Here is a 27179-nt window from a genome sequence, read left to right as displayed (position 1 = left end):
GACCCAACACTCACTCGCTGTGTGACCTTAGTCAAGCCACATGACTTCTCTGTGACTCAGTGTCTTCTTCCGAGAATGGCGATCAGACCGTCCACTCCTTGGGCTGTGGTAAAGGGTAAATGCGAAATTGCCCGTGGGTTGGGGATAAACCTATAAATCGAGTGAAGGTGGTAGACAGTCTCTCCAAAGGTGGGCTTTGTGGGGAGGGGCAGAGGTACCAGTAACGGAACCTGGGATACAGACACAGCAGGGATATGGAAGGAAACTAGTTGCTGAGTGGCAGTGGGAGCAGGATCGTTGTTTGGGGTGTGGGGTGGTCCATATGTCCATGTCTGAGGGCTCATTTTTCCTCCAGTCTATGCATTGTGAATGACGAACTGTTTGTGAGGGATGCCAGCCCCAGTGAGACTCAAGAGTGCGTTCTCCATCCCAATGCCTACACCCTCCTCCCTCTCCCAGGAGCAGCAGGAAATGGTGCAGGCTTTCTCCACCCTGTCTGGGATGAAACTCGAGTGGTCTCAGAAGTGAGTGCTGGGTGTGCATGGGAATGTGCGGGGGAGTGAATCATGGAAACTCGAAAGCAATTTGGAAAAATAGCTTTTTGAATATTTTGCTTCCAAAAAATAAAAGTGAGCCCATGAAAAAGGTGTCATACTATTACATGTGTAAAGGTTTTTCGAGATGGTATAATGCTCAGTGACATTATCTTGTGTATGGAAAATCCAGGACAATCCACACACACACCAACCAACCAACCAACCAACAAAACACCCTACTAGAGCTGATAACCAAGTTCACCAAAGTTGCAGGATACAAGACCAATATACAAAACTTATTTGTATTTCCGTGTACTTGCAATGAACAACCCAAAAATGAAATTAAGAAAGCAAGCCCAGTTACCAATGGCATCAAAATAGTACAACGCTTTGATACAAATGTAACAAAAGAAGTGCAAATCTCATACTCCCGAGTCTGTAAAATGCTGTTGAAAAAAATAAAGAAGACCTAAATAAATGGAAAGACACTCCATTTTCATGGGTTGGAAGGCAATATTATTACATTGGCAGTACTACCCAGAGCAAACTAGGTTCAATGCAGTCCCTATCAGAATCCTTCTTTGCAACAATTGACAAGGTTATCCTAAACTTCCTGTGAAAGTGCACCAAAACAATCTCGAAAGAGAAGAACAAAGTTAGAAGACTCACACGTCCCAATTTCAAAACTTGCTACAAAGCCACAGTAATAAAGACTACGTGGTACTGGCCTGTGGACAGTGTATGAATCAGTGGAATAGAACTGAGAGTCCACAGATAAACCCTCACATTTATGGTCAACTGATTATCAACCTGACAGAGTGCTGAAAATATCTGATGGGAAAATAATAGTGTTTTCAACAAATGGTGCTGGGACAAGTGGGTATCCGCATGCAAACCAAAGAATTTTGACCCCTGACTCACACTCCATGTACAAACATAGCCTGAAAATGGATCAAAGTCTAAAAGTAAGAGCTAAGACTATAAAAATCTGGGAAGGAAACGTAGGTGTAAGTCTTCACAAATTAGGCAATCATTTCTTACATATGACACCAAAAGCACAAGCAACCAAAAAAAAAAAGTAGATAAATTGTTGACTTCATCAAAATTAAAAACTTTTGAGCATCAAAGCACAGTATCAAAAAGGTGAAAAGCCCACCAACAGAATGGGAGAAAATATTTGCATATCACATATCTGGCAAGAATATGTGAAGAACCCTTGCAACTCAACAATACATAGGCAAACACCCCAATTTTTTAAAAATGGGGACAGGCTCTGAATGGACATTTCTCCAAAGGAGACATATAAATGGCCAAGAAGGAAATGAGAAACTTCTCAACATCGTTAGTCATCAAGGAAATGCAAATTGAAACCACAGTGAGTTACCAGGTCACACCCACTAAGATGGCTTTAATCAGTGAAACAAATGATAACGTGTTGGTGAGGATGTGGAGACATTGGAATTCTCGTGTGTTACTGATGGGAATATAAAAGGGAGCAGTGGTTTGGGAAAACAGTTTGGCACTTCCCCAAAATGTTAAACATGGAGTTACCATATGACCCAGTAATCCCACTCCTAAGTATCCCACCAGGAGAAATGAAAACATATGTTCACTCCAAAACTTGTTCAGGAACGTTCATAGCAGCATTATTCATAATAGCCGAAAAGTGGAAACAACCCAAATGTCCTGTAGCTGATGAATGGATGAATAAATCTTGGTACATCCATGTAGTAGAATATTATTCAGTCATAAAAAGAATACTGTTCTGATACACGTCATGACATGGATGAACCTTGAAAACATGATGCTAAGTGAAAGAAGCCAGTCACAAAATGTCAAATATTGTATGAAATGTCCAGAATCGGAAAATCCACAGGGACCAAAAGCAGATTAGTGGTTGCCAGGATCTGGGGGAAGGGGAGGAATAGGGAGTGATCACTAATGGTTAAGGAGCTTCTTTTTGGGGTGGTAAAATTACTTTGGAATTAGATAGTTGTGGTGGTTGCACAATCGTGTGAATGTACTAAAAAGCACTGATTTGTATACTTTAAAATGGTGTGTGCATTATATCTCAATAAAAGATGGTTGGAGACTTGTACTTTAGAATTTTCCATTTGTTATTTTCTGGAACATCTTTCTTCATCAGTATATATTGAATTCCCTTGTTCTTTTGAACAGCTCTACTTTTCTGTTTTGAATTCTAGTGGGCATGAATGCTAGTGATAGATGGTTTGCTTTTCACTGGGTCTTTCTTCGTCATTACACATAGTGTTCATACTGGTACATGTGTCCCAGCAAGAAAGTGGCATAGATTTAGAGGTGGTATTGCATGGTCAGCGTGACTGTACTGTGGTACCAGAGCTGGTCAGGTCTGCAGTATGCTCAAGGTGAGGTCTGGAAATCAAGTGGGTTAGAGATGAACGTTTCTGGGCCTTCAGGGAGGCCAAGAAGGTGGAGGCCGGTGGCCTGGGAATGGAACTCGGGGAGCAGGCTCTTCTGACATTCCGACTCCTTCTCTCCAGACCGAGGGCAAGATCCCAGAGGAGGCCTTCAAAGAAATCCCCTAAAAGGAGTGCTTGGATGTCATCTTTGTCTTCATCCACATCATCTTTTCTCTCCAGCCTCAGGCCACGCCCATGCCTGGAGTTGGAGGCCTGGCTGACCAAGAAGCCAAAGTTACGTTGTAGGCCAGGTAACATAGCCACCTGAAGGGTCAGCTGTTCTGTGTCTTTTCCCCACTCATGATTGCTGTTTGGTTTCATAATAAAGAGTGTTGTTGCAAGCTGTATGTTGTGTGTCCTCCATTGCTCTTCCCTGCCCCAATCACGAGCCAGTAGGTCCAGGCCTCAACGTCCCTGCCTTCATCCCTGAGGAGGAGGCACCTTCTAACCCAAACAAGTGGGTTTTTTATACACTTTTTTTCCATTTATAAAACATGAAGATTCTGCACAGAAATGGGATAACAATGGGATTTAAAGTGCATGCATCAAAACTCCTTTATGTCCCAGCTAGATGGGTTTACATATGTCATGTGTCAAGTTGGGAAATTTAAAAATACATGTAGACAATTGAAAATGGAAACACAGCATACCAAAACCTGTGTGACAGAGCAAAAGCAATGATCAGAGGAAAATCTATTAGTTGTTAGGTAAACACAAAATAAAGCCACAATGGGATGCCACTTCACACCTACTACATTGCCTATAGCTTTTTTTTTTAAGGAACGTAACAAGATGAACTTTGGTGAGGATGTGGAGAAATTGGAACTTCTGTACATTGTTGGTGGGGATACAACTGGTTTCACTGCTGTGGAGAACAGTTTGTTGGTTCCTCACAAAATTTAACACAGAAGTACCATATGACCCAGCTACTCCACTCCTAGGTGTACACCCAAAAGAATTGAAAGAGGCGCCAAAACAAATTATTGTTTTGTTTTGAATGCTCACAGCAGCATTATTCATTATATTCAAAAGGTTGAAACAACCCATCTGTCCATCAAGGGATGAGTGGATAAACAAATTGTAGTATATACACACATTGGAATATGTATTTTTGCAATGATTGAAATCCTTGTGATATGTGCTCACGGAAGTTGTCCTTCTATTTTATCAGTGGTCAGAGAGTGACTTGACAGAGATTTCCTGAAGGGCCTGGAGCCAAAAAGGAAAGGAAAACAATATTGTCTAGTCTTTGCAGATTGGCTTCTGATCGGGGGCACTCCACCAATGCTTAGCCAGGCTGCCTCCAACTCTGCCTTAGCCTTCACCTCCTGCTTTTGAGGAGCCCAAAGGTCAGCCACATGTGCAAGCCTGGCTTCCTGTCAGACCTTCTGAGCCTGTGTCCTACCTTGTGCATATGCATTGCACTCTGGAATCTATGCTATGCCTTCAAAACTCTTATTCCCCCAAGAATTTTCCTCATCACCCTCACCCTTTACAGGCTTTGCGGGCTCTCTGCTGCTTGACTTATCTTATTTCCCTTGCCCCAGGCAGCTATGGGTACGGTACGTTTTTAGATGTTTTTGAGAGACGCAACTGAGAAAGCCACTCCATGCCTGGGAGGGGCAGTGGGAAGCAAAACTCATCCTCTGTGCCATTCCCTCAGAGGTCCTCCATAGAGGTCAGAAGGCACAATCACAGTTTTGGGGGAGAACAAGATCCATATTATGACCCCTGGGACCAGCCAAAAGCACCGTGAATATGGCTGCAAGTCTCATGGGAGATCCAAGAAGGAAAGAGATATGAGAACATATGTATATGTATAACTGATTCACTTTGTTATAAAGCAGAAACTAACACACCATTGTAAAGCAATTATACTCCAATAAAGATGTTAAAAAAAAAGGAAACAGTTTGGGTTTAAGTGGTAGGTTACAAAAAGCAAGACAGAATATTCCTGACACAACATGATACAATGTGAAAAAAAAACTCAGGGTATAAAACTGTATATTACAGTATGGTTCCTCAGAAGAAGATATTAATGAATGTTAATGTTTTTATGGTTCCTCAGAAGAAGATATTAATGAATGCTTATGTGTTTTCTTTTATGTTTTGTTTTATTTTTAGCAGTACGCGGGCCTCTCACTGTTGTGGCCTCTCCCGTTGTGGAGCACAAGCTCCACACACACAGGCTCAGTGGCCATGGCTCACGGGTCCAGCCGCTCCGCGGCATGTGGGATCTTCCCAGACCAGGGCATGAACCCGTGTCCCCTGCATCGGCAGGCGGACTCTCAACCACTGCGCCACCAGGGAAGCCCTATGTTTTTATGTGTAATTATAAACATTAAGAAGTCAAGGCAAAGGAACGCGTGAGAGCGTCAACTATGTTTATAAATGGGTGACTGGAATGCACAATAGTTACTCGTTCAGATCTATGCTTTGCTTGTATAAAAGGATGTTTGTGTCTGGGTCAGCGTCTTCCCAGGTGCTTAGGGTGAAGCACTATACCTGTTGGCTCCTTACGCAGCATAACAAGGACAATTTATCATTGATAAGCAGATATGAGTATCTCCTCACTGATTAATAAGCTGCAACACTTTACATGACTCACCCAACTTTTCCTGATCCGCGGTTCCTTACATGTAAGAATCAGGGGTTAGGGCTAACCGCCAGCTTAATCAAGATATAGAACACATACCACACTCCCTAAAGGTTCCCAGTTAATCTCCTCTTCTTCCTCTGGCCCCATGCAAACTTTGATCTGCTTTCCATTTCCATATATTAGCTTTTCCTGCTCTAGAATTCCGTATAAATGGAATCACACATCCTGTACTCCTTTGTGTCTGGCTTCTTTAACTTAGCATAATTTATTTTTCTTGAGATCCACCCATGTTCTTGCCTTTTTATTGCTGGGTAATATACCATTGTATTGATTTGTTTACCTTTAATGTTGTTTTAATCAAGTTTCAGGAGGAAGTGAAAGTCCAACCTCGTGTTCAATCAGCCATCTTCCTGGTCAGTGTTCTTTTCTTATACAATGGATATAATTTCAACCTTTACCACTCCATTATCTCTCTAGAGAAATACTATCTTTAGGTCTTTTCTCTTTCCTGTTCCCTCAGTACCAATCACTCCATGTGTTGCGTTTGTTCTGTCCCTTCCATGCTTACCCTGTGTTGTGACAGTCTCCTGAAGAGAAGACTTCACTGTCGAGTCAGCCCTGGACTCCTGGGTGTTTGGCTTTAACCCATACCTGGCTCTGGGCTCATCAGTGGTTTAGCCTTCCTCCCTGACCCTAGCACTGGTGGCCCCTGCCTTACCATTGTGTTTTCCCATTCCCTCCTTCCTCGCTCGCTCCCTCCCTCCCTCGCTCCTTCCCTTCCTTCTTTCCTTCCTTGAAGGAGAGCACTCTCCGTTTATTACATGGGAATTCTTATTTCATACTTTCCACCACAGTTATGTATTTATTATGATTGGAATATTCTATGTATTCATTATTGGAATATTATTTTTCCAAAACCATGATTATAAGATTTTTAAACTAAATATTGTAAAATACTTGCACTCTCATCATTTAAATTGTTCAGGCAGTTCTCAACCTCGTTTACACACTAGAGTCACTTGGAAAGATTGAAAAAATCACTAGCGCCAGCCTACACCCACAACAATTAAAACAGATTTGGGGGCAGAACCAAGCAATCACATTTTTAAAACTCGTCATGTGATTGCAGTGTGCAACCAAGGTTGAAAACCACTATGTTAAAAGGCATCGGCTTTGGGGTTATGCTTGGCAGAAGACCTTAGGAATGCCTGCCACCTCACTTTGCTGACTTTCCACTCAGTGCTCTTTTTGGGGACCTAGTGATTCCATTAGCTTACAGTGGGGATTGGTAAACTGTGGTCCACGAGCCTGTTTCTTTATGACCTGCAAGCTAAGAATGTTTTTCCATAGTCGAATGGTTAAAATAATCCAAAGAAGAATCATATTTCCGGCATGTGAAAATTATTTGAAATTCACATGTCCCTGCCCGTATATAAAGTTTTATAGGAAGACAGCCATGCTGTGTCTGTGGCAGCTTTTGCTCTACAATGCAGATCTGAGTAGCTCCATCGGAAACTGAAAGGCCTGCAAAGCCTCAAATATTGGTCATCTGGCCCTTTCCAGGGAAAGTTTTTTGAGCTCTGGCTTAAGAGCATGTGTCCTTAAAGCAAATGCACAGTAACAGCGGTAAATGGCTGACTGTCCCTTTGGCTAAGCCTGTGAAGAAAATTTACTGTAGTTACTTGCGACTTCACTGTAGGGTCCTTCCTTCGTAGTCCACTCATTCATCGTGTTCTGGGTCAAGTGTGGGAATTGAGTAAGGGACTACCATTCGCCATCACGATAGCTCGAGTCACCAAATCTATAGCTTGATTTATTTATTTTTATATTCTTATATTTTATTATAAATACTTATCTATATTTTATTTATTTTTACACTGATCAAATGCAACTTTGGAGTATGTTCAGATATTTCAAGATCCAAGGGATCTGTTGATCAATTAGCCACCTTCAACGATTGCTGTAGGTCAAACCAATGTGACTACCCTTCCAGCCTTGCTGCTTATTAAGGTAAACAGCACTCACCTTGTGTCAGGAGGTTAAGTGCTCCTACTGGGCCTGCAACTCCAGGACCACAACATCCCCACTGAAATGAGGGGATCTCCCATCTCATCTGTGGCCTACACAAGTCAGCCACTTCAGAACACTTCGAAGATGAAGATGCCCTCCGCACTAATGTGTTTCTCAGTGCTGTGGGGAAGGGAGTGTCCTCTGAATCCCTAACAGCATCTCTTTGGTCCACCGACACATTGACTTCAAAGGCATTTCATTCAAGTGACCACAGGCAACAACTCCTGCAACTGTTTCACCATTGTGTGCCATGGAACACCAATATTTCATCCTCTAATGTCACTTGGATCCTTACTGTCTTCAGATCCACCTAAGCCAAATACCTTTTCTCAGATTCCCACTTCCTTCAGGGCCCCTGGCTTGCAACCAATTTTGGTGTCAAGTACTCTTTCAATCAAAGTTCCCACTTGCCTATGCCAGCTATTCGTTCTAATAGCTATTTTATAAAAATAAGACACTGTTAATAAAATATATTCCATAGCTGACAAAAACTCTGTGAGGGCCAGAAAAGCCGGCTTGGATGCTATGCAGCCAGGGGAAGTCCACTCACGCTTTGGGACTGCTATAGCTGAAACACCACTGCTGCCTGTGTGCTAACTGACATGTATGCATTCCAGGCACTCTGCTGTGACTGCTCCATAAGAACCAGAGATCCCTCCCATCATACACAGTTGACCATGTCACTGAGCCATACGTGGCTCCCATGTCATTCAGTTACGCCTCCAAGTCTCAGGATGGTGCATATGCTTGAAACCACCGATATCCCATTTAGAACCCGAGCTGTAAGGGGTTCTGGTTAATGTGTACACACACACACACACACACACACACACACACACACACTGGTTTCATCACACACTGGTTTCATGTTTTTAGCTTTTTGGTCACTAAAGAACAGGAAAGCTTATGAGTGTTCATGTATGTCAGAAGAGTTGCCAATGGAATCCGATTCATCGTTGATTTTATAGAACGTTATAATTTTTGCTTCTGTAAATGGTATATTCCGAATGGAAATGGTACTTTCTATTTGTTACAATTATTTTGTGTATATTAGTCTTATACTCAACAAACTTATTAATCTCTATCATTAATCTTAGTTTCCTTAGCGTCTCTTGAATTTACATGAAGGTAACTATGTTATCTTGACAGCTTTATTTTCCCTTGTACACATTTATTAATTCCCATGTGTATAGATGCATATATACATTCTGGCTCACTGTACTACCTAGGAGATGTAGTATGATGCTAAAACAAAGTGGTCATGTAAGTCATCTTTGTCTCTCTTCTGATTTTAAAGGGAATGCTTCCAACATTTCACTATTAAGTATGATGTTTGATGTAGTTTACCCTATTTTTAATATCTGTTGTCAGTCTAAAGAAACATCTTTCAATTTATGAATTGCTGAGAATTCCTGTTATTGTCAGTTTTACTGCTGATTGGTTGTTTCAATTTTTGTAGGCCTTTTTTTACTGAATATTTTGTGATAATCCTCCTTCCTTTATTTCACTAATGGGCTAAATTAACTTCACAGATCTCCTAATGTTAAACCAATGTGGCATGCTTGGGACTAAACACGACTTTGTCATACTGTGTTTCCTGTCTTCGCCATGGCAGGATTTAGCTTGCTATTAATTTATGTATACGTTTTGCATTTGTGTAACCAACTGAGATTGGCTAATAATTTTGCCTTCTTGTGTATTCTTTGTCAAGAATACGTTTAATAATATTAAGATTTTCTGTTTCTTTAGCATGGAAAATCGTGTTATTCTCTGGGATTGATCTGTTTTCTCTAAATTTTAAATTTATCAGCATATCTTTTCCATAACACTGTTGTATCTTTTGAATCTTTGCTGAAACTGAAAGTGTGGCAGCTTTTCTCATTTCAGAGTGGCTTCTCCGTGCCATATCTCTAATTTTCTTGACCCTTGTTGCCAGATGTTTCCTTATTATCTTGTCTCTCTAAAGTGCTTGCAGCTGGCATTTTTATATTGTTGGTCTCTGTCATATCTGTTATCAGTTCCATTAATTTCTGTTCTTATTTTTATTATTTTTCCTTGAGAAGAGTGGAAAGACATGAGATTAATTTTTATAAAGTAAATGATCCATGAACAGGCTTTTCATCTACCACCAGGTTTTATTTTCTAATTTTTATGTTTGAATATAATGAACACTCAAGTATCCAAGCCATTCATCTGTTTGGAAGAGGCCCACAGCTTTGCAGTGCTGCCACTGCCACCATGTGTATTCAGTTCCACTGTTGGCACATCAGATGATTAAGGAAGAGGGAACTGGAGCACTGAAGTAATAGGATCTCTACTATAAGTACAGCTGACCCTGGAACAACAGGGTGTGAACTGCGTGGGTGTGTTTATACATGCATTTTTTTCAACAAAGGTATAAAACATACACATGAGGAACATTGTGTACAAGACAGGTATTGTAGTGGATAGCCTATCCTTACACAGGCATAGGTGAGTGATATTTAATAAAAAATTAATGACGTGTTAGTTTTCTTACTGTTTTATAACTTTGCTTTCAAAAAATTACATACCCGTACAGTACGTCTCTCTGTGTCTCTGTCTCTCTCTGTCTCTGTCTCTCTCATAATTGGAGAAACTACACACCAGCCTATCATCACCACAGGTATGTGTTTCTTTTAGTATAACAATGTTTCCAATGCTGTATTATGAAGGTGACTGTGATACTGTATGCAATAAAAGTTTTATAATGATTCATTCATTAGTGTATGGTCTAGGCTTGCATGAAGAAATGGTATCTATCCCAGTAGACAACCATAAAGCAATCATATTGCTGCTTCTTCGTTATCAGTGCACGAATCCCTATACCTGTAAAAAAAATATGAATTCCTTTTCCACCCGATCTTTCTACTTTTGGCGTCTAGTGTTAGTAGTACATATAACATCTAGAATATTTTGTATCATATAAGACATTATTGATGTGTGTACTGACGGACAGACGATTCATTTTGTAAGCAGATGATGCAAACTTACAGTATCAATAAATACAGCACAGTATTGTAAATGTATTTTCTCTTCCTTATGATTTTCTTCATAACATTTTCTTTCCTCTGGCTTACTTTATTGCAAAAATACAATATGTAACACATATAACACTCAAAATATGTGTTGATCCACTGTTTATGTTATCGGGAAGGCTTCCAGTCAACAGTAGGCTATTAGTAGTTACGTTTTGGGGGGACTCAAAAGTTATCTGCAGAGTTTTGACTGTGCAAGGGGTTGGCGTCAGCAACCCCCGTGTTGTTCAGGGGTCAAGATTATATATGTATTTCATTTAAGAGAATAGCATACAATTCAGAAAAGAGTATGTAAAGAACATCGACTTTGAAAACATACCTGCCTGGATTCAAATCCTGCTCTGTCCCGTACTGTCCATGTGACTTTACGCAAGTACTCAATCTCTCTGCATTTCAGTTGCAGCATACAGCAGTCAGTGGTCCTGTTTGCCAAGTGTTTCCATTTCTCCCCTGTTCCAGGACCCTGGCAGAACTGTACTTCTTGCTTTATCCCCTTGGTTTGGGCGGGGCCATAAATGTGACTAGTTCTGGATAATGGGTTTGAGTGATATGTGAAATAATTCTGGGCCACAACATATAGTTGTTGGTGTGAGACCTCCCTCCAGGCATAGGGAGCACTGTGGGGAAGTGGAGAGAAGAAAGTGGTCCGTATAGTCTTGGGAAGTCTTCCCTACATTTTCGCCAATGATAGCAGAGCTACAATAAAGACTGCTCAACCGTTAACCTGATCCCATCATTCCTCACTCTTCCAGGTTAGAGAGAAGAATGACATATTTAACTACAAGGTTTTGTTTTTCACTGGTTGATACTGGTCAGCCATGCTGCCTCGTCACTTACTATCTTGCTTGGATGTCCACGTGAGCATCACTTCTTAGTGATTCTCTATCTTGCTGCTGCTGGGAAGTGGCCTGTTGAGACCAATAGTTGTGTCTCCTTCGGTAAATACCCCGGCATCTTGCTTTTCTTTGTAAAGTGTTCACTTGATCAATGTTCTCTGAAATTGAGAACAACACATCAATGGGCCCAGTACCAGAAAAATTCCTGGGAAAGTTCTCATGGCTAATGAAGAAATATCACTGGCTTTATAATCTAAAGAGAAATGTATCACAGTGCTTAAAAAAGGCTTAGAAACTTCACTGTGTTTCTGCTTCTCAGGAAATGAGAGGTAGGCAGCATTCACAGCCAAGAAGAAAACAAGCACAGAGGAAAGGGTCTGGACCCAGCGTTTAGTCTGTGATGTTAGTCCCTGCTCTGCTTGGATCGGTTATGTGACCTGGGACAAGTGGCTTTTCATCTCTAACTCTTTCTTCTCTGCTCGGCTCTTGGGACACAATAAAACCTACCCTGAAATCTACCCTGGTGTGATGGTTCAAGGGTCAAAGGTGACCTCCCTGCCTGACGGAAGAATTAGACATATGAAGGATAGGTCCGATGAAAAGATCCAGAATGGAGCCTGGAGAGACATAACATGGAGAATACCAAAAGCGAGGGGGAGGTAATTAAAGGAGATGCAGTGAACATACCTAACACATGGTTAATGTGAGTCCCGGAAAGAACGGGAGGGAAGAGTGGAGAAGTGGTATTTGAAGAGATCTTGGTTGAGAAGTTTCCAAAAGTAGCAAGATATCAACTCAGTGTAACAGTATTATTGTAATAGGAGATAAAGTATGCTTTAAGGAAAAACAGTCCTAAAATATGCATTCATTTCATCATCATGTAAGAAAAACTCGGAAAATATGTGACCAGAAGACTCAAACTCAAAGAAATGTTACAGGCTCTTCTTTGGGCAGAAGAAATATCCTCCCAGGTGGAGGCACATAGATACAGGAAAGAAAGACTAATGACATTTGTGAATATGTAGGCAAATTTAAATGAGTGTTGACTATATAACACAATGATAGTAATTTCTTCTGGGGATTTAAATACAGAGAGAAGGAAAATGCATGACAATAAATTTGGAGGGTATATGGAATCAAAGTGTCTCAAGGTCCCCTAATTGTCTGAGGAGTTTTAAAGAACTAATTAACTAACATTAGACTGAAACGGCAAAAATGTACATTGTAATCTGAAGGGTAAACACTACAAGAATGGCAAAAGAATGTTTACCTAGCCACATGAGGTAACAATTTAATAGTTATAAAATGTTAATCATTTCAAAGGAGAGGAAAGGCAAAAGAACTGAGAAGGGGCAAAAATAAACATACAGTAAGATAGTATATATAAACCAAATTACATCTACTTTTACATTAAAAATTTCAGATTAGTATTCCAAATAGAAAGACAGCTATTATCAGACTGGACAAGAAACCTTCCATCAAATGCTCCTGAAAAGAGACACATGCAAATTTTAATCATCTAGAAAAGTTGAAAATAAAAAAAATGGCAAAATGTATACCTTTTCCACAGTAACCTACAGAAAGCTTGTATAACCCTATTAGTAAAAGAAAAGGTACACTTTAAAGAAAAAAGCATCACTAGAGAAAGAAGGAGATTTCTTTGTGATAACAGGTTCAATGCAATAAGGAGATATTAATATAAAATTCTAAATTTGTATGCATGTCCTAAAATAGAGCCAAAATATGCAAAGCAAAATCTAACAGAAATAGAGCATGGTCAAATTCACAGTCACAGTGGGAAATTTTAACACAGCTCACTGAGTGATGCACAAAATGGCAGACAAAAACTCAGCTAGAGGGAGAAGGTTTCAAAATGTTACTTAAGTTAACAAATGTGTTTAATTGACATAGAACAATGCACATAACAACTACTCATCGAACATTCCAGAATAGATCATATGCTGGGCAACAAAGCAAGCCTCAGTAAGCTTCTATGGACTAATACAATTTACCCTGACTAGTTAATGTAATAGTCAGTGGTAATGGTGGGTTTTCTGCCCCTCCCCCACCTCGTATAAATCCAAGGGATATTAGTTTACACAATCCCACGCCCACCTAGGTGACCCTCCCTACTCTCCAAATCCTAGACCTGAAAAGATCACATGACTTGTGCCTTTTTCTCAGCCAGGGGAAATAATTCACCTCAGCCATGGCCATTTCCATAAGAGGGGAGGTTTTCCACATGGAATCAGGACGGGTGTGTCAGAGCCCACCTGGCCCATTTCCTCAAGAGAGTGGGAAATAGTGAGCCTGAGCCCTCTGCATGCCTTCTCTAAAGGGGGGGGTCAGCTTGTTGGGGGTCCTGTGGGTTGGGGTTAGGGAGGGAACCCAGAACCCCTCCTGCCCTGTGGGGATCTGAGGACAAGGTCTCATGCTGACCAACTCACCCATGGGGTGGCCTGAAGGCAGTGATCTGTCACCACCCTCCTCACAGGCTGCTCGTGAAGAGAATCTGTGGGTCTGGAGCTGGAGGTTTGGAGAATATCAGGAAGGGCTTCCGAAGAAGGAGAGTGCAAGCCCCAAACCACTTTGTCAGAGCCACACAAACAAGATGGAGTCCTAACAGGAAGTCCCTTCCCCAAGGGCACAGAGGAGGAGAGCCCTGGGGGCCAGAGGAGACTTAACGTCCTGTAATTACTGCCCCCTGAGTTTGCTACCAGCCTAACACCCAGGGCACTCTCTCCAACTGTACCACCCTTGCAGAGGAGGCCATCTGGAATCAGGAGGCTTAGGGGACCTTGATACTTCTGGTTACAAACACAGGGAGCTCTGTATGCCAGACTCTGGATCAGCTACACTACATTGTGTTCCTTCGTTCTGCAAACCCAGATAACTCTGTGTGCCAGCTGTAGGCCAGACTCTGTACTTGCTACATTGCCTCTGTTCTTTCATGAATTCCTCACAAGGGGACTCTGATATCAGAATCACCAACTTTCCAAGGTTGCTGAGGCTTACTGAGGTGCTGGAGCTTGTCTAGGGTCATTCAGATGCTACCTGGGGAAACAGAGACTGAAATTGAGCTCCACGGAATGGAAGATGACTTCTCCAAGCACAGATTTACTAAGTTATTGCTGTAGTGTGGGAGATTGTCTTAAGTTAGTACAAAGTAACAGAATTTTCTGAAAATAGTCAAATGGCTGGAATTAACCTCAGCCCACCTCAGAGAGATAATACCAAAAAACAAAAAAAAAAAAATACAAGAACCAAACAACAAAGAACAGACCTGAAAACTATAATCGAAATGGCAAGCAGAGTTTTGTGGGTCACTGTAATGACAGTAAAAGAAAACAAATCATGTATTTTCCTTTAAAAAAAAAAAATGTCCTCAATGTAGATAGATACTCCTAGTGGTCAGAGCCGGAATTGTAGCTCTGAAAGTTCCAGACCAGAGAGGTTTCAAGGCAGAGGGAAGGAGAGAGGAGATTGGGCTCCAGTGCATCAGTTAGACATTTCTGGAATTTTCCACTACTTTCTGGAATTTTCCACACCATGTCCACAATCCCTTCCTGGATCTCTATGCCCTGAGAAAAGTCCAGCCACTGAGAGAGGTGAAGAAAAATCTGCACATAAGTGTGTGAACATTTGGGGGTAAAAGAAGTGTAAGACAGAAATGCACATACCACACAGATAAACTGTCAAGTCAAAAATTGAAATTTTGGGGCTTCCCTGGTGGCGCAGTGGTTGAGAGTCCGCCTGCCGATGCAGGGGACACGGGTTCGTGCCCCGGTCCGGGAAGATCCCACATGCCACGGAGCGGCTGGGCCCGTGAGCCATGGCTGCTGAGCCTGCGTGTCCGGAGCCTGTGCTCCGCAACGGGAGAGGCCACACCAGTGAGAGGCCCGCATACTGCAAAAAAAAAAAAAAAAATTGAAATTTTTTATTTTTTATGAAAGTGTCATGTGAACTCTTTGATAACATGGTAAATATATGTGAACTTTTTTGTTAGTTGCTTATTCGATATTTTCGAGTGTTCCTCTCAACAAATTAGCCTAATCACAAAATATTAAACATTAAAAATGTATACTTAGAAAATAAAATCATTCTGCACCTTCCATCTACATGATCCCCTCGCCCTGACTCACAAATACCCAAGATATCCAATGTAAGAGGATTGGTGCACATTTTCCAGATGTGTTTCCCTTTAGGTGATGTGAATACCTGACTTAAAGCATTTGTGTAGTTATGTAGTTCTATACATATTCTTTTTAAAGTTTGCAATTACATAAGTAATTTTATGCAAATTCATTTTTTCACTTATTATGACATCTTCAGATTTTCATTTCCTCAGTTAATAGTTTGTCATCTTTCCAGAGGTTATTGGAGAAGCATTTTGCTTCTTAGGCGAATTATTTGCAATTTTTTGTCCCTTTCTCTACTGATTAACAGAAATCATTTTGGTTCTTGCACATGAGTACAAAATCTGTAATAATGTTTGAAATGTTGTCTCCCAAATTTCCAGGCTTTTAGTTTTTTTCTTTTGACAGTACAGAAATTGCTTTAATTTTCATGGATTTTTTTACTTTAAAATAATGCAGCTACGACAGAAAAGAAAATGAGAAACACATAGGGTAGCATCAAATACTAGTCCACTGGGAATTCTAGCCCACTGGGAATTCTAGATTCAAAGCCTTGAGGGTGGGCTTCCCTGGTGGCGCAGTGGTTGAGAGTCTGCCTGCCGATGCAGGGGACACGGGTTCGTGCCCCGGTCCAGGAAGATCCCACATGCCGTGGAGCGGCTGGGCCCGTGAGCCATGGCCGCTGAGCCTGCGCGTCCGGAGCCTGTGCTCCCCAACGGGAGTGGCCACAACAGTGAGAGGCCCGCGTACCGCAAAAAAAAAAGAGAAGACATACAGATGGCAAAGAGCAAATGACAGTATCACCTCACACCAGTCAGAATGGCCATCATCAAAAAATCTACAAACAAGGCTTCCCTGGTGGTGCAGTGGTTGAGAGTCCGCCTGCTGATGCAGGGGACATGGGTTCGTGCCCCGGTCCGGGAAGATCCCACATGCCGCGGAGCGGCTGGGCCCGTGAGCCATGGCCGCTGAGCCTGCGTGTCTGGAGCCTGTGCTCCGCAACGGGAGAGGCCACAACAGTGAGAGGCCTGCGTACCGAAAAAAAAAAAAATCCTTGAGAGTTTCAGGGCACAATGGAAAAGGGCTTTAGACCAAAATATTTGAACATATGTTTGCTTATAGGAGATACCATGTAAAGTGCTTCTGGCCTAAAATAATTCTGTAAGTCATCATTTTGTGGCAAATGAAGATTTTGTGGCAAATGAAGCATTAAGGGCAGCCCACGTACATTAAAACTAGTGGCAAAAACATTTCTTCTGCCTCTCCCTCCCATGGAGGGGATCCCATGGAGGGGATCATTTTCTCCCCTCCATGGAGGTTAACTTTCCTCTGCTTCTACCTGGGCCCCACATGCCCAGCACACCCGCCCCCAGACAGTTCAATCCCTGTGGCACTCCAGGCTTAAGGGAGGGTATTTTATCTCCATCATGAACTTCCAAGACCAAGACATGGGTGAGAGGGTTGTTTGAGTACCCTATCTGCGTGGCATTGACACCAGGGGAATTCAAAACTGCATATGTGACCCAAAAAACCTTTTATCTGTTACAAATTTATTTGAGAAATTGAAGGGAAGTTAGAAAAAGAAAACCTTGTCAATCCCAAACAAACATGTCACATAGAAAGGAATGCAAATTATAGGAAAAATATTTTATAAGCAAATGTTTAATATTCTCGTACATAAATCTGATTAGTAGTAAGAGTGTCTTTCAAAGTCTATCGAAAAAAATTAAGTAAGATCTATACATCACAAACATAAAGATTAAACAAGTAAAAAAACAATTACAAAAATATGTAAGTGTGTACATATATTTACATATGCACATAAACATACATAACATGAGGAAAAGTGTATACATACTGTGAGAAAAATTTGGAAGAATATACATATCATGTAAACCTGTTTATATAGTACTGTACACAGAGAAATATATCTGGGGAATATAAACTAAACTATCAAGGATGTACATCTTGCTCTGTAACAAGATGAAAATAATATAGAAAAATATTTTCTCTAATACACATTCTTGCACTTCATTAGTTTATAAAGACAGCAGTTTGAAATCAGAAAAATAACTGATGTAAAATTTTATAGCATAGTAGTACATACCTGGTTGGGAATTTCACTACAAAAATAATAGGTGTGTGGATTAACGGTATATTTCTACATCTATATGCTTTTTCACATTACTTTTGTCTCTCAATTACACACATATAGGTTGCCCATCATAGTTGGGAGGGAGAGGCAGAAGAAATGTTTTTGCCACTAGTTTTAATGTACGTGGGCTACCCTTAATGCTTCATTTGCCACAAAATCTTCCAGAAATGTCACTCTGAATGAGAACTGGCTCCCTCCATCCTTCCAAAGATTCCTGCTGAGTGATGTCTAAGCTGCAATTCTAGACACGTGGACCATGGACAACAAAATGTGGTTACTTAAGTCAAAGGGATTGAAAATGGAGCCAGGAGGCTAGTAAGGAAGTAGGACTTACATATTTCTACCCCCAAATGCAACATAAACCTTTGACCTGGCCAACCTGAGACCGACTGGAACTTGTTTTCGTTATTCCCTGGAGACCAGAGCATGGCGACCAATCTGGTGCCTCAAGTGACTGAATGCCTGCCAGCACCAATCATAGTTCTGTAAAGATAACCTATATAACTTCTCTGGAATGTCTTTATATGTCACCTTTATAAACTCTTGCCATTTTTGTTTCCCTATGAGCACATTTGAGTTGCTACTCAAATCAGTGCCTCACAAATTATAATTCATAAGACCCTAAGTAAAAGCTATTTTTCTTATCTGCAGCCTTCTGCATTTCTTGGTTGACAATATGTTCACCAGTTATCATGGACCGCCAATTTCTGAATTTCCTCCAGTGGAAAATTTGGGAAGAGGAAAGAAAAATTTATTAAAAGTTGCTTGCATAGTGAGTGGTGGAAGAACACGTAAAATAAAATCATACTCAAATTGTTTTACCTAACGACTTTCTTCTTCTCTATGGTTTCACAGATAGAAATCATAGTAATAATATAGGACTCCTCTTAGAGGGCTGGTGGTCAGTAAAGGCCTGAGGTGGGAGCAAGGAGGGCAGAAGGGGTTCAGGTACTTTCTACAACTGTCCTGTTAAGTTTCACAAAGTTTTTCCCAGCGTGACAAACTTCTGGGTAAGGGATTGCCACTCTGGATTTTCCAAATGGATGAACCAGGTTACAGGGTATTTCCTTCCTGTTATATCTGGCTAGTCTCCACCCTCTCCTCTTCTGCTGGCTAAAGCCTCCTTAGGCTCAGATCTCAGCTTAAACTTCACTTCACGTGAGAAGTCTCAGACATACCCTACTGGTGTGATTACCACGAGGCATCTAGTAACTCCACCACCTTTACCATCTCCAGACACATGTTTCATGTGAAAGGGGACCAAAGACTGTGAGCTCACAATGTTTCATAGGCTGTAGCATCACACAGTGGACTTAAGATGCTGAAATTTTCAAATATCTTGTCTGAAGAGTTGCCTCAGATTCTCTCTGCCACTTTTGAGAGGGATGCTGGGGACACAGGTCAGTTCAGCAACGGAAATGCAGAGTTCTTCCACAGACAGCAATTGGAACGTGCAGTTCAGAGAAGCTGAGGAGGCTGTGGATTGATGCTCCTTCCTCTACAAGAGCCCATGAGAGTACTACAACGAGAGGCTGTGATTTTTAGCAGGCATAGTTTTGCATGGCAAAGACCAAATGAACCTTCCAGAGGTAAAATTCCAGGTTTGAAAGTTTTTGAATAATTTGCTGCATGGAATACTCTTAAATATATTTCAAAACATTTAAATGAATTTGGAAAATAGTAAAAGAAAAATTAAGGAAGGAAGCAAAACGTTCCATTAACCCAGGATGAGTTATCATCATTTTTATATTCTCATTAATTATGTGCATAATAGGACACTGGCTTATCTTTTAATCTACACATAACACTTAATCCTTTTGACATGACTACAAACTCCATATTGTGACTCATTCTTTACTGATAAGGAAACCGAGCCTCAGATTTCAGGCCTGGCTGAGACTAAGGCACTTTTGTGACCTTCACTGTCTTGTGATTTCAATAAATCCTGACAAGGACACTATGAGGGGAAGAATCCTCACTCCCGGGATGGGGAACCTGAGGTTTGGGACCTTAATGTCCCACACTGCCCCATGTCATGCTCCTACTCATTGGCTGATTCCAGACTGGAACCCACGTCTTCTGAACCCGAGGCCTTTACTCTTCCTACTGATTCACTCAGCCTTGCCTCAATTATAGATACGGGTATACTTTGGAAATATTGTGAGCTTGGTTGCAGACCACAGCAACATAGCAAATATTGCAATAAAGTGAATCAAACAAGTGCTTTGGTTTCCCATTTCTTATAAAAGTTATGGTTACACTATACTGTAGACTATTAAGTGTACAATAGCATGAAGTCTAAAAAACAATGTACATACCGTAATTAAAAAATACTTTATTGCTGAAAGTTGCTACCAATCATCTGAAACTTCAGTGAGCCATAATCTTTTTGCTGTTGGAGGGTCTTGTGTCAGTTTTGATGGCTGCTGACTGATTAGGGTGGTGGTGGTTGAAGGTTGGGGTGGCTGTGGCAGTTTCTTAAGATGAGACAACAGTGAAGTGTGCTGCATCAATGGACTCTCCTTGGCAGAAACGATTTCTATGCACTGTTGTTTGAAAGCATTTTACCCACAGTAGAACTTCTTTCAAAATTGGGGTCTGCTAAATAGACATTTCTCCAAAGAAGATAGACAGATTGCCAACAAACACACGAAAGGATGCTCAACATCACTAATCATTAGAGAAATGCAAATCCAAACTACAATGAGGTATCACCTCACACCAGTCAGAATGGCCATCATCAAACAATCTACAAACACTAAATGCTGGAGAGGGTGTGGAGGAAAGGGAACCCTCTTGCACTGTTGGTGGGAATGTAAATTGATACAGTCACTATGGAGAACAGTATGGACGTTCCTTAAGAAACTAAAAATAGAGCTACCATACGACCCAGCAATCCCACTACTGGGCATATACCCTGAGAAAACCATAATTCAAAAAGAGTCATGGACCACAGTGTTCATTGCAGCTCTATTTACAATAGCCAGGACATGGAAGCAACCTAGGTGTCCATCAACAGATGAATGGATAAAGAAGATGTGGCACATATATACAATGGAATATTTACTCAGCCATAAAAAGAAACGAAATTGAGTTATTTGTAGTGAGGTGAATGGACCTAGAGTCTGTCCTACAGAGTGAAGTAAGTCAGAAAGAGAAAAACAAATACCGTATGCTAACACATATATATGGAATCTAAAAGAAAAAAAAAAAGGTCATGAAGAACCTAGGGGCAGGACAGGAATAAAGACGCAGACGTAGAGAATGGACTTGAGGACACGGGGGGGGGAAGGGTAAGCTGGGCCGAAGTGAGAGAGTGGTATGGACATATATACACTCCCAAATGTAAGATAGATAGCTAGTGGGAAGCAGCCACATAGCACAGGGAGATCAGCTCGGTGCTTTTGTCCACCAAGAGGGCTGGGATAGGGAGGGTGGGAGGGAGATGCACGTGGGAGGAGATATGGGGATATATGTATATGTATAGCTGATTCACTGTTACACAGCAGAAACTAACACACCATTGTAAAGCAATTATACTCCAATAAACATGTTTAAAAAAAATTGGGTCTGTCCTCTCAAAGCCTGCCACTTTTTTTTATCAACTAAGTTTATGTAATATTCTAAATCCTTTGTTGTCATTTCAACAATCTTCACAGCATCTTCACCAGGGGTAGATTCCACCTCAAGAAACCACTTTCTTCTCTCATCCATAAGAAACAGCTCCTCGTCGGTTAAAGTTTCATCATGAGATTGCAGCAATTCAATCACGTGTTCAGGCTCCTCTTCTAATTCTCTTGCTCTTTCCACCACATCTGCAGTTACTTCTTCCACTAAAGTCCTGCATCCCTCAAAGTCATCCATCAACTTCTTTCAAACTCCTGTTAATGTGGATATTTTGACATCTTTCAATGAACCAGTAATGTTCTTAATGACATCTAGAATGGTAAATCCTTTCCAGAAGATTCTCAATTTACTTTGCCCAGATCCATCAAAGGAATCACTGTCTATGGCAGCTATAGCCTTATGAAATGTATTTCTTAAATAACAATACATGAGGGTTAAAACTACTCCTTGATCTATGGGTTGCAGCATGGATGTAATTTTAGCAGGCATGAAAACATTAGTCTCACTATACCTCTACATCAGAACTCTTGGGTGAGCATGTGAGTTGTCTATGAGCAGTAATATTTTGAAATAATTCTTTATTTTTCTGATCAGTAGGTCCCCAACAGTGGACATAAAATATTCAGTAAACCATGTTGTAAACAGATGTGCGGTCATTCAGTCTTTGTTGCTCCATTTATAGAGCACAGAGTAGATTTAGCATAATTCTTAAGGGCCCTAGGATTTTAAGAATGGTAAATGAGCATTGACTTCTATTTAAAGTCACCAGCTGAATTAGCCCATTACAAGAGAGCCAGCCTGTCCTTTGAAGCTCTGAAGCCAGGCATTGACTTCTCCTCTCCAGCTATGAAATTCCTAGATGGCATCCTCTTCCAATATAAGGCTGTTTTGTCTACATGGAAAATCTGTTGTTTAGTGTAGGCACCTTCATTAATTATCTTAGCTAGATCTTCTGGATAACTTGCTGCAGCTTTTACATCAGCACTTGCTGCTGTACCTCACACTTTGATGTTATGGAGATGGCTCCTTTCCCTAAACCTCATGAACCAACCTATTCTAGCTTGAAACTTTTCTTCTGCAGCTTCCTCACCTCTCTCAGCCTTCATAGAATTGCAGAGAATTAAAGCCTCACTCTGGATTAGGCTTTGGTTTAAGGGAATGTTGTGACTGCTTTCATCTTCTCTCCTGAGTACTAAAACTCTCCCCACATCCGCAATAAGGTTGGTTTCCTTTCTTGTCCTTTGTGTGTTCACTGGAGTAGCACTTTTAATTTCCCTCAAGAAGTTTTCGTTTTAATTCACAATTTGACTAACTGTGTGGTACAAAAGGCCTAGTTTTTGCCCTGTCTTGCCTTTTGACATGCCTTCCTCGCTAAGCTTAATCATTTCTCTTTGTGGAACTTATACTTTGAAGGGGAAGAGGGAGAGAGAGAGAAGGACAGAGAGACACCTGTGTCTGCATAAGGATTAGGGGCCCTAAGAGGGTTTTGTTGTTGTTGTTGTTGTTGTTGAATCTTCAACGCCATGAAGTTTGAGCAAGTTTAAAATTTAATATGAAGGAGCAATCTCATCTCAGATTTAACCCTTGAATTTTCCTACATGTTCATTTCCTTCCTTATCTTCTTACCTTCTTATTTCACAATAGAGTTAATGAAACACTTTCAATAAACAGGATGGATTATAATATAAATTTTTAGTTATTAATAGTTAAAGAATGGACAATTGTGTCCAACAACGCTAGTACTTCTTGGATTTTTGCCTCTCAGGGAGGCAGCGGGTGGCTGAAATTCTGGGGTGACATGATCTGAGGACTCCTGTCCTGGTGGCTGTGGGTCGGATTCAGAATTTTCCTATAAACGTATTAACATGCGCAGCAGTCCAGGAGCAGCAGTTAGGCAAACACTACGGCTTGCTGCCCTGGTGCCATCTCTCACTGAGCTCACCAGGTGAGTCAAAGGCAAGCCTGTCTTCCCAGAGTGGGGAACTGGGTTAGGGTCTGCTCAGAGGCACGATGTTGGGCAGCTCTTAGGAGCTTCTGAGTCTCCCAAGAAGCTAGAGATCCTTCTGTCTTTAAAACTTTGAACTCAAGGCATACCAAAGAGAGATTTGCTTCCTTCATAAAGATATCTATATGCTCATTAGGAGAAACAATGAAAAACACCTTTCCACAGTGCCTGCCTTAGCCCTAAGGCTCAGCCAGCCCCTGCTACTGAGTGTTGACTTTTTTAAAGAGCCTTTGAAGTTCTACAGTATGCCATATACTTTGGGCAGGTTTTCTCATTCACCCCTCAGGACAGCTCTGTGACACAGGTATCGTGAGTCCCCTGTCACAGATGCCCAAGCTCAGGCTGACAGAGCCTAGGTCACCTGTCCAGTAAGTGGCAGGACGGGATGAGGCTCCTGCCCTCACCCGCCCTAGAGGACACAGAGCAGCCTCCCTTTTAGAAGATGGGCTTCCAGGGCTGGAGAAATGGTCGGATCACATTCCCTGCTATTGTGGCCCCGCGGGTACTCACTCAGCAACCCTTCTGGGTGAGGAAGATGACAGATGTCAGGTGGCATCATATCCACCTCCATTTTTGTTCTTTTTAAGTGAAAAAGCGTGTACTTGGAAAGAGTAAAATATGAAACTGTTTACTATGATAGCAGTTCTATTTGGAGAATTTCTATTTATGTTGAAGCAGTTCCATCTGCTGTTGACTGCAAATCTATGTCGCGTGCACTGATTTATCTCTTCCCTCATTAATGTCTGCTGATGTACTTTGTGGACTCTACAGAGGGTTCCTACCAGCGAACACGTGTTAACCCCCATAACCCTACAGGCTGTACAGGCTGCCTAGTCCTTGTCTCACACACTCTGTCATCCCCTGTCAGGACACAGAAGACTACTGTGCAGGCTGCCCACACCACGATCCAAAGCCCCAACCTCTCTCAGTCACCTCCTTCCTGCCCTTTGCCTGCCCACCAACTGACAAGTTTCGCTGCTGCCACTTGGTGTTCCATCGTGTGCAAGCTCTGGAGTATATGCTTTCACAATCTTCATTTACACCTACCAGTGTTTTCAGACAGAATTAGAATCATTCTGTACATATATTCATAGGCTGAATGTTAAGGGAAGGTACTGTATTTTTCGTTGCTGTTTGAATAAACTTATTTGTAAGAAATTTGCAAATGGCGGTTCTTTAGTGCCACCTGGTGACAGAAGCCTGAACTGCAACTCGAACATTGCAGGACAGGAAAGTGGGAGGGAGGGGCTGTGGCAAAAAGCCACAACAAAGAGCCTTTTGGAAGTCTGGGTGTAAAGCGGGGAATTCCTTGGGTACAGCTATACTAATTGCCTTTTTCTGGACATTGCATATAGATAGAATCATATACTATGCGGTCTTTTGCATATTTGGCTTCCTTCACTTGGCATAATGTTTTCAATGTTCATCTATGTTATGGCATGTATCAGTACTTCATTCCTTTTTATTACCAAATAGTACACCACATTTTATTTACCCATTCTTTAATTGATGGACACTTGGATTGTTTCCACTTTTGGCTGCTGTGAATAATGATGCTACATACATTTGTGTGCAGGTTTTTATGTAAAAATATGTTGTCATTGCTCTTAGCTGTGTACCTAGGAGTGGAATTGCTGGGTCATATGGTGACTCTCTGTTTAACCATCTGAGGAACTGCCACACTGTTTTCATGACCCTGACAGTCTTGAGGAGTACAGGCATAGCGTCTTATTTTTCTTGTGATTAGCCTGTGGTTGTGGGTTTTGAGAAAGAATACCACAGAGTTGAAGTGCCCTTCCCGTCACATCATATCTGGGAGGACATGGTACACACGTGACATCACTGGGTCACTGGAGATGTCGACCTTCATCAGTGGGTTAAGGTGCTGTTTGCCCAGTTTCTCCAGTGTACAGTAACTGTTTTCCATTTTCCTCCTCTGTTCTTCAGAAGTGAGTCACTAAGTCTCCCCTACTCTCAGAGGTGGAAGGCAGATTTCAGGTTCACTTCACAGAGGCAGGCTATCACCATGTATTATTTGGAATTGTTTGATAAACACAGTTACTCTCATCACCCATTTCTTTATTAATTCAAACATTTATTGATATCCACATGGATTGATGTATATGGATTCTGTACGTTGTATTTTTTCTTACTTAATGGATACATCCCAAAAGAAAGTCAAGCATCATAATTTCTACAATGCAGTAAGAGAATTTTGACCTATCAGTCAGGAAACTGCAAAAGAGTTCCCTATACCTACCAATATATTGTCCAAATATGGCATATCACACAGTGCTTTCAGACAATATATTTTCATGGCAGAGCCTGGAACAACAATATAATTTCAGACAATTTTATTCCATACTTGGTAATCCCTTGAGAAAGAAAGAAACAGATAAAACAAAGGTTATTGAAGTGACCATAAAAATAATTATTGCTAACTTTCACTTAACATATTTGCAAAATCCATTTCAATGAAGTAAAATTATGAGATATGTCCGAGAAAATGTGTGCGTCATTTGAAAGCCAATTGTCAAAAGCACAGCCTTCATGTTATCTAACTCTAACTCTTGGAAGGTATGTTACAGCTTGAACTTTTCGGTAACTGATTGCCCTGTAATGTAATTCCTTGTCTGTACCCAAGTATTTGAATTCTGCCCTGTGGAAGGGAAATCCTTTCCTCTTGAGGAAATACCTATCTGTCTCTATTTGAAAAATTATTTCCACATTCTGGATCTACAGTATAAGTATGACAAATAAGTGGTGGTTGAATTAGCAAGTGTAATGTCAGTGGAAGCGTCGGGGAACAGAGCCCTGTTAGATGAGGGATGAAGACAGAGTTGGGAGGGAGGTGCAGGGAGATGTGAACTGAGTGTGCAGAATTCTTGGTAGAACTTCGGTGCGAGGGGAGAATCTATGTAAAGAGGACAGTAACTAGAGATGTGGAGGGGGGATGGGGCTTGAAGCATATTTTAAAATCATCAATTATAAGAAACTTGAGCAGGTTGAAATCTTAATAGGAAGGAGCCATCTCTTCCTAGATTTAACAACTGAGCTCACCACTCCTGCCTTTCCACACTTTAATTCCTTGTTTCCATTCTGGAGAAGCCTAAAACTCAACCAAAGAGATCGTGTAAAGTTTGGTCTTAATGCCTGTTAACTGGATGAATAGATGGATGGATGAGGATGTGTCAAACATGTGCTGGGTATTCACAGATTTTTATGTCCCAGTGCAGAGCTCCTCATGCAGATGACAGAACCCGTGGTGTTGTGTGGCTGAGAGGATGCAGCCTCTCAAGACTGCAAATGATGGCCACAACATAGGAGGCATTTCAGTATGGAGGACAGGGCTGCGCATCGCAGTTGCTGTGGAAACCTAACGTCATGGTGGCAACCGTGATGACTTTTTAAGGGAGACAGACATAAACTGGGGAAAAGAGCAGCTCCCACCTTCAGGTGTTTGGGACTCATCTGAGGGTGTGGGTCCCTGGTTGGGGCTGGACCACGCTGGTGTGTGGGGAGACAAAGGGATCCACATCCAGGTCACCTCTTTCCCGCTTTGGGGCTTGGTGCCTCTGCTGTCTCGTAGGTAAAGCCATTGCGGTCCCTCCTGGCCCCAGTGAGTGTGGTGTCCTGCTCCAGGGGTGTCCGGGAGCCACTTTCTTTCTAAAGGAGGGGCACAGGAGGTGAGATAGGTATCGACTTAAAAAAGGTGCAC

The 27179-nt window shown here is 41.5% G+C and overlaps 1 protein-coding gene and 1 pseudogene across 1 annotated transcript in view; one reads left to right on the top strand and one right to left on the bottom strand.

Annotated features, from left to right (window-relative positions):
- Positions 1 to 3317, top strand: part of LOC132512914 (nuclear RNA export factor 2-like) — a 29528-nt pseudogene extending 26211 nt beyond the window's left edge.
- The window catches only part of LOC132512911 (nuclear RNA export factor 3-like), a 482492-nt gene that overhangs the window by 424594 nt on the left and 30719 nt on the right, over positions 1 to 27179 (bottom strand). The window contains exons 3-5 of the mRNA XM_060136950.1: positions 25722 to 25836; positions 15219 to 15444; positions 11540 to 11696 (exon numbers count right to left, since the gene is read on the bottom strand). Coding sequence (XP_059992933.1) covers positions 11540 to 11696; positions 15219 to 15444; positions 25722 to 25778 — 440 coding nt within the window. The 5' untranslated portion in view covers positions 25779 to 25836. The remainder of the gene's footprint in view (positions 1 to 11539; positions 11697 to 15218; positions 15445 to 25721; positions 25837 to 27179) is intronic.

Source organism: Lagenorhynchus albirostris, chromosome X (genome assembly GCF_949774975.1).
Source record: "Lagenorhynchus albirostris chromosome X, mLagAlb1.1, whole genome shotgun sequence".
Taxonomy (NCBI): domain Eukaryota; kingdom Metazoa; phylum Chordata; class Mammalia; order Artiodactyla; family Delphinidae; genus Lagenorhynchus; species Lagenorhynchus albirostris.
The sequence above is the reverse complement of the archived record's forward strand: the minus strand, read 5'-3'. Positions and strand labels throughout refer to the sequence as shown.